The sequence below is a fragment of the Borostomias antarcticus genome (assembly GCF_949987555.1).
Source record: "Borostomias antarcticus genome assembly, chromosome: 24".
Taxonomy (NCBI): Eukaryota; Metazoa; Chordata; class Actinopteri; order Stomiiformes; family Stomiidae; genus Borostomias; species Borostomias antarcticus.
In genome coordinates, this window is record NC_140257.1 from 6299384 (window position 1) to 6315882 (window position 16499).

The 16499-nt window shown below is 49.9% G+C and overlaps 1 protein-coding gene across 1 annotated transcript in view; it reads right to left on the reverse strand.

The window, feature by feature from the left end:
- tmeff1a (transmembrane protein with EGF-like and two follistatin-like domains 1a) overlaps positions 1-16499 on the reverse strand; it is a 51419-nt gene that overhangs the window by 15036 nt on the left and 19884 nt on the right. The window contains exons 2-4 of the mRNA XM_084458140.1: positions 13859-13968; positions 11308-11437; positions 1200-1226 (exon numbers count right to left, since the gene is read on the reverse strand). Coding sequence (XP_084314266.1) covers positions 1200-1226; positions 11308-11437; positions 13859-13968 — 267 coding nt within the window. The remainder of the gene's footprint in view (positions 1-1199; positions 1227-11307; positions 11438-13858; positions 13969-16499) is intronic.

Here is a 16499-nt window from a genome sequence, read left to right on the forward strand (position 1 = left end):
CAGCCCAGTGCCACACAGCAGCAGTAATCTTTCACCTCACATTTCTTTCACCTCAAATTTTGGACTTTCTGTTGGCAAATGACCTCCATACAGATTGTGTACTGAAATAAATGTCTGTCAAATAAAATGAATTTGTCTTATTCCACAACTGAGAGTTTGGATACTTGAGTCTGATTGGCTAGCAGCCATTGTGAAATACTCTGTAACCCAGGGCTGCGACCACTTAACAATTAGTATTAATGTGCCATCAATCTCCTTGAGGAGGCTATTGATAAGATCTAGCGGTAGGCTACCATGCTTTGCATAGCAGCCACTAGCAACAACCTCGCCTTTTTATTAATTATACCCATGTTTACCTACTGTAGGTATTCTATCACAAAAACACACTCATCAGTCTGACTTCCACACCCCTTACAGCAAAAAGGAGTGCTCTGGAGAACTGTTTTAATAACTGCACCATAGCTGGAAATGTTGAAATAAACGTGAACCACCCAAATTATGACAAGGTCTACCCAAATGGGCTAGATAGCCTCTGTTCCCTGGCAACCATTTAATTCAGAACGGAATCCTATCACGGAAGATTATGTAAATACTAAAATGATAAGAATGATCGGTAAATAAATGATTGAATGTTACTACTGTGTGTGCTTTTTGTGAATATACGTATATATATATACGTATATATATATATATATATATACACGTGTATATATATATATATATATATACACACACATATATATATATATATAGATATATATATTTATATATATATAGGCTACTTTTTTTTTTGTAGTAACCGTTGTAGAAAAGCAATTGACGCTCAAAAAACAAACGCACGCACGCTTAAAAAACAAAAACAACCTCCATGTCACCTCCCGGGCTCCTTACCCCTGAGCCATTTCTATGGTGTGAAGAATCATCAAAGTGTTCTGAAGCTAATGTACCTTCTTTGACACGTCTCAAACGTTTTAACAGACTGTTTAAACTCAGTGCAAAAGCCATACATGTAAGTACCACTGTGCAGAACGGTCATCGATCATAAGAGATAACATCACCAATCAATCATCCATCAACCAAATCAATTAAATAACTATTGCAATTCACTTATTAACAAAGGTACAGGTGTAGCGCTTTGCTGGGGATGGAAGTTATGGGTTGTGGCCTTAAATAATCAATCAAATAAGAATATCACATACCTCCATCTCCAGAGCCAGAGCCAGTATCTGTGAAGAAAAGAAAAACGTGAACGTTAATTATAAATGGTTAAGTTCTCCTGAAGGTGAGGGTGTTAGGTAGTCTCTCTCCAGACTCAAATATTACGTTGAATCGCTGCGCTCCGCATACATAGTCTGTGCCACTTCGCCGCCCAAGCTGGTATTCTGGGGGTGTATCGACGGTTCAAAATTGAAAGAGAGACGCTAGCCCAGGTTAGATGGGCGGGGCATATCTATGGGTGGGAGCGCTTGATCACGAAAGGCGTTAATGATTGCTGTCGCAGGGATTCCTGCGAAACCAATGAATTGCCAGGATTTGAGCAGCAGATTTTTGCATGAAGTGTCCCAGAGAGACCCACAGAGAGATCTGCAGCATGCAGTAACGTAGTTAGCGTAGCTAACTATCAGCGAAAGAACTCTCCTGGGTCTGGCGTTGAGACTAGGTGTTAGGTGCTTTCTTTTAGATGCAGAACAGTAGGCTACTACGCGGGTCCCATAGTAGGCCTACCTAGATAGTAGCCTGGAAGCCAGACTTCCTCGCAAAGTAATCCCTTATGCGATACAGTCTGCACTTCTAGCTGCCGAATGATTTCAATGGGCGGGAGTAGCCTACTTGCCTTGACAAACTCCTTCAGCCAGCGTTACAAAGCTTTTTACAAATCCATTGGAAGAATGGTAAAAACATCTTTTAACTGCTGAGAAACTCCGCTAGTGTATACTCTTTTTTTCGGAGCTCTCTGAAATACTTGATTCTGATTGGACAATCGCATGTCCTACCAGTGAATTATTTCTCGATCATTTCTTCCTAGCTCTCCTTCAAGCTCTGAAAACTCCCATTGCCCTAGCACATGAAACCATTTTGTTGATGAAATAAAAAGTGTAGACTATTAGTGTTAAAGCTACATGAGATAAATCTGCACTTTGGCAGCCCCTCTGGTCGTGATAAAATCGGCACTGCGTATTAAGAACCACACTTCCCACAATCCCCCACTCACTCGCTGTAATGATGGGAAAAAGAGATAGCAAACACGCGTGGCGCAGACTGGATTGGAAGATTGTAGCTACTTTCTGGAAGGATCCGTTTCGCTGGGCGAAGTGTTTGTTGTCTTCCTGATATTGTGACACGCAAAACATGTCACTTCCGTTTCCACCACAAGATTTCCTGCCAGTGTACTAGCCAGTACACCGAAATACTAAAATAATAAATTCACAGGGGTCTCATGCAGTCTCAGGTCAGGAAAATGATTTTTGGGGTCTTGGTAAGGCCAATTTATAAACTAATAGCAAGTAAAAGTGAATATTGAACCATAAAAAAAGTTCTCATTGAGCTTTAAAGTCGTTGATAAGTAGCTGTGTAATAAGTGGGATAACGTATGGCCAGCCGGTCATTATCGAAAAAGAGAACTTCAGTGTGTTATACATGTAAAACTGAATGCACTGTTGGGCTCTTCTTTTTCAATAATACCTGGCTGGTCATACATTATCCCTTACTTATTGAGTCTATTTCTGCAATAACTGCACTTATGTCTGTGTTTATTCTACTGGCGTTAACGTTACTACTTGTTGCTTCGGGAGACTGTTTTGCCAGCTGCATGTATTTCATTTTCACACATCAACTATAAGAACCAATCAGGGATGCGTCCCCACTGGGGAGCAGAACAGCAGTCAGAGCACAGTCCCACAGTCCTGACTGGCCCGATTAATCGATGTGGATGGGGAGAAGTCCAGACTAAACTGTGGAAAGCAGAGTGTGAGCTCACGTGATCGGGTTGGCCACGCCAGGCTACTGAAATAGGACAGCTCGTCTACAGTTCTTGGCAAGGCAATGTTGCATTAAGAAATGGACCCTGAGAACACAGAACTTGGCATAGTGTTTTTGAATTAAGAAATGGACACTATCTTCAAAGACTCTGGCAAAGAATTGATGAATTAAGAAATGCATACCGGCTGCATTGTTCAATTACATTTCACCTTAGTGGTATAGCACTCCTTACCAATGTCATGGTCTGAGAGCTCTACACAAAAGGACCAAATTTGCTAAAAGCAACCACAGATCAATCAAACCTGTATTGCAGAAAATGGCACCACTGTCACCGAGTTTGATAATGTCAATTGAGAGTAAAGTATAGTAAGCAAGCCTTTGAGAACCAATGTTTCTCAAGCCTAGTGGCCCATAATGTAAGGGTTTTGGTTTGGGACCCAGGCGCAACAGGAAAGGAGGAGGCGAGGAACGGTAAAGCCCGGAGGGGCGATTTAATAAGGGGGATGTGGTAGTCGTACAGCCGATGGTCAGGCAGGAGCGTGGTAGTCGTACAGGCGATGGTCAGGCAGGAGCGGGGTTGTCGTACAGGCGATGGTCAGGCAGGAGCGGGGTTGTCGTACAGGCGATGGTCAGGCAGGAGCGGGGTTGTTGTACAGGCGATGTTCAGGCAGGAGCGGGGTTGTCGTACAGGCGATGGTCAGGCAGGAGCGGGGTAATCGTACAGACGTGGGTCAGGCAGGAACTGGAGAGATGAGGAGGGGAGGCAGGGTGAATGAGAGTAATCAAAAACGGGGAACGGGAAAAACACTACAAAATACGGGTAAGGAGATTGTAGGTTAGGCTATACTTTACCACAAGAGTATTATGGTAAGATCTGGCGATGAGTGGAGTGTAGACCAGGTTTTTGTAGAGGTTGAAGGTGATTGCAGAACGAGGGACAGGTGTGGTGATGATAATTGAAAACCGGTGAGTAGAGCCGCGCCCGCGTCATCGTCGGAGACGAGCGCGCCGTTCTTGTCTTTGCGCACGGGCCGATGTGCTGGGCATGTCGGGATCCGACTCGTCACCGGAGAGGGAGGAGACTGCCGAGTCCGCGGAGCTGGCCGGAGACGGGGAACGCCCGGCAGTGGGGGGAAACTCCGGAGAGTCAGAGCGTCTTATGCCCGGGCTGATGCGCCGTGCGGCAGAGCGCGTAGGACGCCCCGAGCGCGCAGCGGACCCAGAGGGGAGAGAGGGAGGCGGTTGTGGAGGCGAAGGCATGCGAGCCGTAACAGGACCCCCCCCCCGAGGGGAGCCACCTGGCGACCGACCGGGGGCGTCAGGATGGGCCCGGTAGAAGTCCCGGAGGAGAGACGGGTCCATAATGAGCTGCCTGGAGATCCAGCTGCACTCCTCGGGGCCGTACCCCTCCCAATCCGCCAGGTATTGGAACCCCCGACCCCGGCGGCGCACCTTCAGCAGCCGCCGAACCGTCCACTGGGGATGCCCGTCGACCATCTGGGGAGGCGGAGGAGCTGGGGCAGAAGGCATGAGAGGACTCGAGGAGACAGGTTTGATCTTGGACACATGGAATACAGGGTGAACCCGCATGGAAGCAGGGAGCTTAAGTCGTACCGCAGCCGGGTTCAGGACACGGTCGATCTCGAAGGGCCCAACGAAGCGCGGAGCCAGCTTCTTGGAGGGGACCTGGAGCGGAAGATCAGCAGTGGAGAGGTAGACACGTTGACCGGGCCGATACGCCGGAGCAGGAGTGCGGCGGCGGTTGGCACCGCGGCAGGAGCGCTCGTTGGAGCGGAGCAGGGCCCTGCGGACCTCCCTCCAGACACGGCGACAGCGGCTGAGGTGGGCCTGGACGGAGGGGACGGAGGCCTCCGACTCCTGGAGAGAGAACAGCGGGGGCTGGTACCCGAGGGATGACTCAAACGGAGACCTGCCAGTGGCAGCGCTGGTCAGGGCATTGAGGGAGTATTCGACCCAGGGCAGGTCCTTGCTCCATGAGGTGGGGTGGAGAGCCGACACACAGCGGAGAGCGGACTCCAGGCTCTGGTTGGCCCGTTCGGCCTGGCCGTTGGTCTGCGGGTGGTAGCCAGAGGAGAGGCTGATGGTGGCGCCTATCTCCTTGCAGAAGGCCCTCCAGACTTGGGAGGTGAATTGAGGCCCACGGTCCGAGACAATGTCTCCGGGGAGACCGTGGAGCCGGTAGACATGCTGAACGAGGAGCTCAGCTGTCTCCGCAGAGGATGGGAGCTTGGGGAGCGCCACCAGATGGACCGCCTTGGAGAACCGGTCCACCACGGTGAGGATGACCGTGTTGCCCCTGGAGGGGGGAAGACCGGTGACGAAGTCCAGGGCGATGTGGGACCAGGGACGGCTGGGGACCGGGAGAGGACGCAGGAGGCCAGCCGGGGGCTGGTGGGACGCCTTGCTGCGGGAGCAGACGGGACAGGCGACCACAAACTCCCGGACGTCGGACCTCATGGAGGGCCACCAGAACCGTCGGCTCAGGAAGGAGAAGGTGCGGTGAACCCCGGGATGGCACGCAAACCGGCTGGCATGGCCCCACTGGAGCACCCGGGACCGGACCGAGTCAGGCACGAAGAGCCTGCGAGGAGGAACGTTGGCCGGACTGGGTTGGGCGCGTTGGGCCTGCCTCACCACTGCCTCGATGTTCATTGTGACCACCCCTATGACACGCGAGACCGGCAGGATGGACTCAGGCTCCGCGGGGGGCGCCTCGGGTGCGTGGAGGCGGGACAGCGCGTCGGCCTTGGCGTTGCGGGCGCGCTCCTTACTGAAGGCCTCCCCAAGGTCGTGGTACATCGAAGGGACCGTGGAGAGGACCGGAGGAGCGGGACGGGGTCGGTCAACCCGAGTGGAGGTCTGAGCAGCTCGGAGGCAGCGGGCGTGGCAGGCGGGGCTCCAGCTGAGGATGTGCCCCGAGCTCCAGCAGACATGAGGGGTATGGAGTTCCAGCCAGGGCCTTCCCAGGATAAATGGAGCGTCGGGAGAGTGGATGACGAAGGGGCGGATGTTCTCCACGTGGTCTCCCGAGGCTGTGAGGGTGAGGGGCAGGGTCCGGTGAGTAATGGGACCCATGGGATGGCCATCCAGAGCGAAGGCCGAGAGGGGCCTCTCCAGAGGGGAGATAGGGAGCGCCGCTTTGTGGGCGAACTGGACGTCCACGAAGCTCTCGTCAGCACCGGAGTCGATGAGAGCAGGGACGGAGAGCGTGTGCCCCTGCCAGGCGAGGGTAACAGTGAACCTGGCGGCACGGGTCCGGGATTGGGGATGGATGAGCCGGCTCACTCGGTATCCCCTAGCGAGTGAGCCTACTCTTTTGCTGCCCTGAGAGGTGCAGAGGGGCAGGAGCCGACGGCGTGCGCTGGGCTGGCGCAGTACATGCACAGCACGTTCTGTCTCCGGTGCTCGCGCTCCGCAAGGGTCAGTCGGGCCCGGCCCAGTTGCATGGGTTCCTCCCCAGCGGTGTTTGGGGGGGCGAGGAAGGCCGGGACAGGCCGAGAGAGACCGGGAGAGGGGGGCGGAGATGGTCTGGGTGCGCTGTGGTGTTGGTGCGCCCGCTCGCGCCTGCGTTCCCGGTGGCGCTCGTCAATGGCTATGGAGAGGGAGACGAGTTGGTTCAGGGTCGCGGGTCTGTCACTTCCAGCCAGACTGTCCTTCATGGCCTCCCCTAGGCCCCGTCGGAAAGCGCTGTACAGGGCAGACTCGTTCCAGGGGCAACGGGCAGCGAGGATGCGGAACTCCGTGGCGTAGTCCGCTACGGAACTGGAACCCTGGGTAAGGGCGGAGAGAGCAGCGTCCGCGTCCTGTCCATGGACGTCGTGGTCAAACACGGTCCTGAATTCAGCCACGAAGGCAGTGTAGTCCTGCATGTAGGCAGCTGCGCCCTCGCGACCCGCCATGACCCAACGGCGAGCCCGTCCCGTGGTTAGGTTGGCGATGTAGGCGATCCGAGCCGACGCAGTGGAGTACATGCTAGGCTGGAGATCAAACACGTACTCACACTGCATGATGAATTCCCGGCAGAGGGTGAATGTCCCGTCGTAGAGGGCCGGGGAGGCGAGATGAGGCTCCCGGTTTGGTGAAGCGGCAGGAGCGGGGACCGCGGGTGGTGCAGGGTCTTGCGGGGGAGGAGCGGGGTCCAGGAACGGAGCCAGGCGGTCAAGGAGCGCGGTGACCTGGTCGGACAGGGTGCTGACCAGAGTAGCGAATCCCGTCAGTTGCTCGCCCTGGGCTTGCTGTTGGGCGGAGACCAGCTGCAGTTGCTCAGCTTGGGTCTGTTGGAGAGTGGAGACCTGCCGGAGCTCCTGGCGCATGGTTGTGACCACGTCGGAAGCCTGCGAGAGCATGCGGGAGTGTTCTGCCAGGAGCCTACCCTGGGCTTGGAGTGGTCCGGAAGGTGCAGTTCTCTCCTCCATGTTGGCTGGGTCAAAACTGGCCAGATCTTACTGTAAGGGTTTTGGTTTGGGACCCAGGCGCAACAGGAAAGGAGGAGGCGAGGAACGGTAAAGCCCGGAGGGGCGATTTAATAAGGGGGATGTGGTAGTCGTACAGCCGATGGTCAGGCAGGAGCGTGGTAGTCGTACAGGCGATGGTCAGGCAGGAGCGGGGTTGTCGTACAGGCGATGGTCAGGCAGGAGCGGGGTTGTCGTACAGGCGATGGTCAGGCAGGAGCGGGGTTGTTGTACAGGCGATGTTCAGGCAGGAGCGGGGTTGTCGTACAGGCGATGGTCAGGCAGGAGCGGGGTAATCGTACAGACGTGGGTCAGGCAGGAACTGGAGAGATGAGGAGGGGAGGCAGGGTGAATGAGAGTAATCAAAAACGGGGAACGGGAAAAACACTACAAAATACGGGTAAGGAGATTGTAGGTTAGGCTATACTTTACCACAAGAGTATTATGGTAAGATCTGGCGATGAGTGGAGTGTAGACCAGGTTTTTGTAGAGGTTGAAGGTGATTGCAGAACGAGGGACAGGTGTGGTGATGATAATTGAAAACCGGTGAGTAGAGCCGCGCCCGCGTCATCGTCGGAGACGAGCGCGCCGTTCTTGTCTTTGCGCACGGGCCGATGTGCTGGGCATGTCGGGATCCGACTCGTCACCGGAGAGGGAGGAGACTGCCGAGTCCGCGGAGCTGGCCGGAGACGGGGAACGCCCGGCAGTGGGGGGAAACTCCGGAGAGTCAGAGCGTCTTATGCCCGGGCTGATGCGCCGTGCGGCAGAGCGCGTAGGACGCCCCGAGCGCGCAGCGGACCCAGAGGGGAGAGAGGGAGGCGGTTGTGGAGGCGAAGGCATGCGAGCCGTAACACATAAGGCAGGAGCCTATCTCCTGTTTCTGTAGCGTGAGGCAGCTTGATGGACAAGTCCACCCCCTGGACATGACCTAGTATGTCGCAGAGACTTACCCCCAGTCCAGCTCTTGATGCTGAGTGCCAAGCAGGGAGGCATCGGGTACCATTTTTATAGTCTTTGGTATGACTTGGCCAGGGATTGAACTCACGACCTCCCAGTCTCAGGGCAGACACTCTAACCGCAAGGCAACTGAGCTGGTAATAATGTCAGTTGAGAGCAATAGTCAAATCAGCCAAGGTAGCATCCTCTGTCATTACGTGAAGCAGACGCCTGTTCAATCCCTCTTCCACCGTAGGGTTTCCCTGTTACTCAGACATCTTTCATTATAATTGGTTTCAATTAAAACACTTAATTGCTCCTCAGGTTGTTCCTTTAAGATCCCCATTGGAAATCTAGAGGGGAACGCTGCGACTGTAGATCCCAAAACAAATCCCTGCCTCCCACTGAGGGAAATGAATGCAGCTGGACCTAACGACTCACGGCACCACCCCTGCTCATAACCGCCAAACACTTCAATTACAGGAAGCATAAATTTAGGCGAGAGGAAATTGCACGGCTCGAGTGGAGGGGGGGGGGGGGATAGGGCATATCGCAGCGCTGTACTCTTGGTACATGTCGCTGAGTTGTACGCTTGGTACATGTCGCTGAGTTGTACGCTTGGTACATGTCGCTGAGTTGAGTGGGTGGGGGGGGGGGGGGGGGGGGGTATATGTCGCTGAGTTGCGGCACTTGGGAAATCAGGCAATCATTGGGTTCACTGTGCTGCCATGGTGATGCTACAAGGTTCCTGGTGCTTTTGGCTGTGTGTTATGACAGAATAGCCTCTGGGTGGGCCGAGGATGGGGTTGAGGGAGAGGGGTCATACTGTATGTGAAGGGATCTTCAGTAAAGGTAGGACTATTGACCAGAACATCATCTTAGTGCAAGGGTGAGTACACTAGGGGGAGAGGGACCACCTTTTAGTGCAAGCTTTTGTTTCAGAGTTGGAGTTGGAGTCTAACCTTGGCCAGGTAAACCATATAGTTACAGACCATTATTTCAGTGAGTTTCATCAAAATCAATACAGAAAAAAACAGTACACTCTGGCTACAGACGTCAAGATTACATCGTGATAATCAGCACTGGTGGTGTGCTACATGACCCGTGCCGGCTGGTCAAAATTGATAGGCTGACAGAGGTACAGCCCAGGCTAGTTCTCATTCTTAGTCTCCTGATTAGAAATTGATCTAGACCTGATGAACAAGGCTTTTCTGATCAATTTGACCAATTACGCGCCAGCAAGAGAGACAATTCGGCAGAGGCAGCATCCCTTGAGGCCACCTGGGTGGGGGGTTGGGGGGGGGGGGGGTGTATAACGCTAGGCTTACCTTCCACTATTTGAGTCTCCCACATGAATCCTGCTTGACACAGAGTCAGGAAACATCCTATTTATTTCATAATTGAAGGTGAATATGGATGCTCTGTTTGGCCACTAACATAGCCATCTTCGTCTTGTCATATACTGCTCCATCAGGTCTCCCTTTACCAAGCAGACCTCTGATGGCTTGCTGGCCCTGGTGTCCTGTCATCGCCTTCTTAGGCTTCCGAGCCTCTCAGTGGTGGTGAATGTTAGTGCGACCATCATGCGCCACAGATATTAGGCACAGCAGATTTTACAAAGACGCATCATGCTTTCCTTTAAAACTTTCCGTAAGAAACAAACATTTCCGTAAGGACTTCTGACATTTCCACAAGTTCTTCCTCTTCGAACTCTCCACCACTGAGGAGGACGAGCAGCTTTCACATGTAGCCATGGAAACACACATTCCTTATACATGCTGTGCGGTGCCACAGACAGGTTGTGATAACAAAAAGGAAAAAGATGTTTTGAAAAGAACTGTGAGGAAACAGGGAGAGAGCAAGGAGTCTCCCAGGAAAACCGCGGGGGTTGGCAAATATGGTTATTTAGATATAAATCTAGTATAGGTCATGTTCTGGTGGTCTGGTGGTAATGTACTGATGATGTACACACTGGTAATGCAATACTGGGAGGTAACTGGCGCTGTTCTGGTAATGCGCTGTTCTGGTAATGCGCTGTTCTGGTAATGCGCTGTTCTGGTAATGCGCTGTTCTGGTAATGCGCTGTTCTGGTAATGCACTGTTCTGGTAATGCGCTGTTCTGGTAATGCGCTGTTCTGGTAATAAACTGTTCTGGTAATGCGCTGTTCTGGTAATGCGCTGTTCTGGTAATGAGCTTTTCTGGTAATGCGCTGCTCTGGTAATGCGCTGTTCTGGTAATGCGCTGTTCTGGTAATGCGCTGTTCTGGTAATGCGCTGTTCTGGTAATAAACTGTTCTGGTAATGCGCTGTTCTGGTAATAAACTGTTCTGGTAATGCGCTGTTCTGGTAATGCGCTGCTCTGGTAATAAACTGTTCTGGTAATAAACTGTTCTGGTAATAAACTGTTCTGGTAATAAACTGTTCTGGTAATGCGCTGTTCTGGTAATAAACTGTTCTGGTAATAAACTGTTCTGGTAATAAACTGTTCTGGTAATAAACTGTTCTGGTAATGCGCTGTTCTGGTAATGCGCTGTTCTGGTAATAAACTGTTCTGGTAATAAACTGTTCTGGTAATAAACTGTTCTGGTAATAAACTGTTCTGGTAATGCGCTGTTCTGGTAATGCGCTGTTCTGGTAATGCGCTGTTCTGGTAATAAACTGTTCTGGTAATAAACTGTTCTGGTAATGCGCTGTTCTGGTAATGCGCTGCTCTGGTAATGCGCTGTTCTGGTAATGCGCTGTTCTGGTAATGCGCTGTTCTGGTAATGCGCTGTTCTGGTAATAAACTGTTCTGGTAATGCGCTGTTCTGGTAATGCGCTGTTCTGGTAATAAACTGTTCTGGTAATAAACTGTTCTGGTAATGCGCTGTTCTGGTAATGCGCTGATGACTGGTACGGTCCTGGTGCTGGTAACACTCACCAGCAGAGCAAGGTCCATCAGACACTCGTGAGATGAGCCTCTGCTGTTTACAGGCGGCCTGTCTCCTGTAACACTCGTTCTGGTAGGTGTCTCCGTTGGAGCCACACACAGGGATATAGTTTTTGGGACACTGAAACGAGACACACAGAAAAAACAAAGTGAGACTGGCTATGTTGGTAATGACCGAGTTCAAGTCAAGTTGATTGGTCACATGCTACATCATAAAAATACAAAGAGCGGTGAAATATGTTTCCGTTAACTCCTAGATTGTGCACACAATAAGCAATGTAAGAGGTTAAAAAGAAAAATCTTAGTGGAGCTAACGCGATGGCGTCTGGACTGGTCTGTGCCATCTTGTTTCGGAGTTTCAGTTCATAGTCTTATTGTGTTGGAATATTGAAGTTGGGACCAGGATCAAGTATAAAATTTATGTTGTAGCCACAACAATTGAACAGTAGAACAAAGCCAATGACTTTTGGAAAATGACAAGCATTGGCAAGTCATCCACAGCTCGTATGCTGAAGCACGATAAGGGTTTGGTCTCAAACCCGTCTTCGTTCCATTGTCTGATGTATTCCTTGCCTTCCTCCAGTACAGTTTACCTACTTACATAGCTTATATTTTACATATGTAGGTTTAACATTACGTTTATTTATAGTTTTCTGGAGAAAAGTTTCCAAATCATTGATGACTGTGGCATTCTACAATATGGTTCGTGAGAGCACACGTTGCGACAAGACTGTTTACCACACTGTATGGCATTCCAGACCATTCATCAAGCACTGGCTGTGAGGAACACCGGGGATGGTCATAACTCCCGAACGTCTTTGTGAACTATGGCAATTTATGGCAGCTGAACAAGCATGGGTAAAATGAAGAGATACCGTTCAGTTCTGCCAGAGTATCTTCCCATTACATTAGAACTCGGTCTCTCGGAGGTATTCTGGACTCATTACATACACACCTGGCCTCCTTCTGTTGCAATTATAGTCCCATTAGAAGCAATATGGTGGCCTTCTCATTCACCACCTCAGACAGGTGAAAAAACAACACAGACTATGCCAAACATAACTTTCCCTTGAATGGCTATCAAGCACATTAATGATTTTTTCAATTGGAAGCTAAAATATGTATAAATTGTGCGATCTTTGTCGCCCTGCCAACTAGGGGAAATGCTCCAGAGAGAAGTGACTCACTCTCAATACAGAACACGTATAGCCTGCTACAGATGAGCCTTATTTGGCAGGACATCATTATGGAGCTGGCTGTTGATAGGAAATGTGTTGTTCTCTGTTCTAATCAGATTCCTTATGAGACGTGTTTTAATTGGACTCAATATCAAGCTATCATGATTACGCCCCCCCCCCCCACACACACACACACACCTACATTATGTATAGGCCAGTAGGATATTATTATTATTAATTTTTATATTTTTTATTTTACCGGCCCACATTAGTAAGTGTTCCAGCCTCTCAAGGCAGCCCAACGCAGCCTATATTATGATTATTTTAAAAAGCCATCGGTAGCCTAGGAAACCATTCACAACAGTTTGTGCCCTGAGAGTGAGAACGCCTCAACCTTCCCAGTCTCAGTAGCCTGAGATCAGACAGAATTGTCCGTTGACAACTCAGCGGATTTGAACATCTGGACCCAGGCTACAGTCTCGGCACAGAGACACACAAAATGGACCAGAAAATGCGTAAAGGAGGGGCAGAAAAGCTGCAAGTTAAAAATGAATCCTGTAGAAAAGAATGCCGCTAAAGGCGTGAAGCTCACTGATTTATTCAGCCCTGCAGCGACTCCAAACCCAAATGCTGTTGCTGCTAGCGTTGGTGAGGACCATGAGGAGGAGATGCAAAAAGGTTTAAAAAGCCGCACATCCAAAAGTGATGAGCCCTAGGTGATGGACAGAAGTACAGGTAGATAGGAAAAATAGAATCCGCACACTAGATATGCTCCCATGAACATTTATTCCCACCTTTACGACATGCGTGAAATGCGCATGCTAACAGATCGAGAGCAGGTAGGACACACTGTGTTTCTTTGTAGATTTGGCAGGATAATAGTTTTGTGTTGTTGGATCATTCAGCTCAATCAGTTTTTTCGTGCCCGCCGTGGCAGTTATATTGTTGTATAGTATAAGTATATAGTATATGTATATTGTATAGTTAGATTGCAAGTAGAGAAAGTAAACCACTGTGGGTGTCTGATTACGAGTAGAACGTACTATACATGCATGCCCTCATCATCTTACTACAACAACAATAGCAGCAGAACAATAACTTGATACCATAATATGTAGGGCCTATACATCAGCAATAACAATAACAACAACAACAACAACAATATTAATAATAATAATAATACCTAATGTTGGGCTGCCATGGTTTTGAAACTTGATTTATCGTCCCAATCCGCCCCTGCTGTATGTAACTGGTCCACACTAAAGCATCTTCTCTCCCTCTCTCTCAACACACTCTCAAACACATACAGAAAAACAGTATACTGTACTGTACCTACAAGCCACATCAGTCCCCGAATCACATACCTGAAACTGGCACACACACTTCAGCTGGGCTCCGTCGTCCCTGCAGATGCCCCCGAAGCGACAGCTGGAGTCATCGCACACTCGCAGGTCGCTCTTCTTCTCCGACAGGTCTAGAATCACAACATGGAGAAGACCAGGGGGGGGGGGGGGGGGGGGTCACTCATTCATCTCTTCATTTAGTCCGAATGTACAAGACAAGTCAAGCATCCGGTGTGCAGCAGCATGCTGAACTGCCCTTGGGTCACTATGCGATAGCACAGCTATCGGATGCCAATCCCATTTCAGGCGTGTGGAAATAGGATGGCAGCTTGCTGAGCAGTGGACCACTTAAAGGGATAGGTATTTTTGTGAACCACTTAAAGGGATAGGTATTTTTGTGAACCACTTAAAGGGATAGGTATTTTTGTGAACCACTTAAAGGGATAGGTATTTTTGTGCTTTCGAGATCATCATTGACGTTCTCATCTATTTTAACTAGAGGCTGTGATACTACACCATTACCTACATATGGATTAAAAGGACTGCACTTTAAGTCATGGGATATGAAGACATTAGTACATTGAGGCCTAAGGTCTGGAAGGGTAGCGCTTAATATAAAGCCAGCAAAGAAAACCATTGTTTGTCTTTCCAACAGTAATGCCCCGCCATAGCCTCTTCAGAGCTCAGCGTGACATGTGAAGTCATCGCTTTTGTTTCTGCCAAGTGGTTTCACCCGCTCTACTGGGGGGCTGTCCCCCTTCTGGGGTAATGACAGGGCTTGGTGACTCAGAAATGTTCATCGAGCTTAAATTAGTGACGTCCTCCGCCGAGATAAAAGCCAGGGAATCCTTGCTGCTCATGGTAAAACGGGGGGAAAATAATGTAGTGCTAGCACGTATTATCAGCCTCTCTAAGTGTCACACACTATGGCTGAGCGGGCTTTGGTCTGTAATTACCGCTTTCAGACTAGCTCAAAATGGATACCTCGCTAACAGGACAAGGCCTCAAGCTTTGCATCAGTTCAAGGCAAAGCACAGAAGCCATAGACCTGTAATGCTAGCAGGTCAAAAAGAAACCGTGCCGTCCAGGAATCATTATGCTTGTTTTCTGTGGATTCTGGTGTGATGTTGGACACATGTACTGTATTCATGTATCATTAATTCTCACATAACATAGAACCCATCCTGAGAACAGAGAGGTTTTCTTACATAAAAGAGAAGAGCCGAGAAAAATGTCTGAATGCAGAAAACATTGAAATTGAATAAATCTAAATCGCTTGTTCTGTGTGCTTTACCTGGTTCAAAACAATACAGTTGGAAAGTCTCTCTTTGTTGTAGAACATTCATTTGTCATAAATTGCTATGACTTCAGGCTCCATTGCCAACCCAGCTGAATTGTATACATTCTCCCATTAATCCAATAAGAATTAGAGGACAGTTATACCAGGTTTACCTATTCCATCATAATCTGCCATAAAACAGATTATTGTGCCTGTAGTCCCACTGCCAAAGCTTGGCCTAGCTTTCACATTCATCACAAGCTCACTTGAGAAATGTCAACATTTTACCTATCCATACAGGCCAATTTTAGTCTGGCAATGTCCTCCATTTTGCACACTAGGAATAGTGCTACACACAGCCATGCTCATCTTTCCAACCTGAGACAAAACCAGACAATTTGTGTAGCATCAAAGCAACGCAGGCCGCCAAACCAGTTTCTAGTCTCGTGCACAGCACACATTGGCCGATTTCATTCCACGCGACCATCTCCTCGATGTTAACGTCTACCGGTCTGCATGGGCTGTGAGAGCCGGCGGTCAGAGCCGAGCAGAACGTGTTGGGGTGGCGGGCCCTGAACCGTCTGTGCTCTGTCATTCGTTTCAGGAGCGGCCTGTCAACAGCGGCCGTTTACAGCAGCTGTCCACTGCTGGCTGGCCTCAATCTCTCATTGTTTCCTTCCTTCCGCAGGCTAGTGCGCCTTTCATGGCTAATTAAGTCAAGCCATTGCCCCATCCATCAGGGAAGATTGTGCCTGGCAGGGAGCAGTTGAGGAGGAAAGCGTGTTTGTGTGTGTGTGTGTTTGTGTGTTTGTGTGTGTGTTTGTGTGTGTGTGTGTGTGAGTGGATTTGACACAGTGTTGGAATGAGAGGACTTTAATATGTTTCGGTGTATATAACACAATATAGAACCTGAACATACTGTAGGCTTCTGTACCTCTACTTGTACGTGTGTGTGTGTGTGTGTGTGTGTGTGTGTGTCATGTCATTATGATTAACCAGGATGTGTTCACTGTTTCCAGACATTTTCTCAAACATATTCCAAGCACCAGACAATAGAAATACCCATAATTCCTTCTGATCCAGACAGAGCTAAAGAACTCACTGGTCCGTGGCGCTCAAGACCTGAGGCACATCGACCCCCCCCCTCAAATCCCCTCATCTTGCCTCCGCCGTCACCCCCACCTGTCTGCGCGTCTCCTGGGTCGTTATCTGTGCCGAGCTCCCAGACTCCGGACTACTAGATGTCAATACCTCATCTCCTGTCTGGAGGCCTGTGGCCTAACACTGCTGGTTGCCGTGGCTCAGACAGTCTTTCATGCTTTGACCCTTTCATTCCTTCAGCTCGAAGGCACACATGCTGCCACCAAGGTTTCTTATTCATTA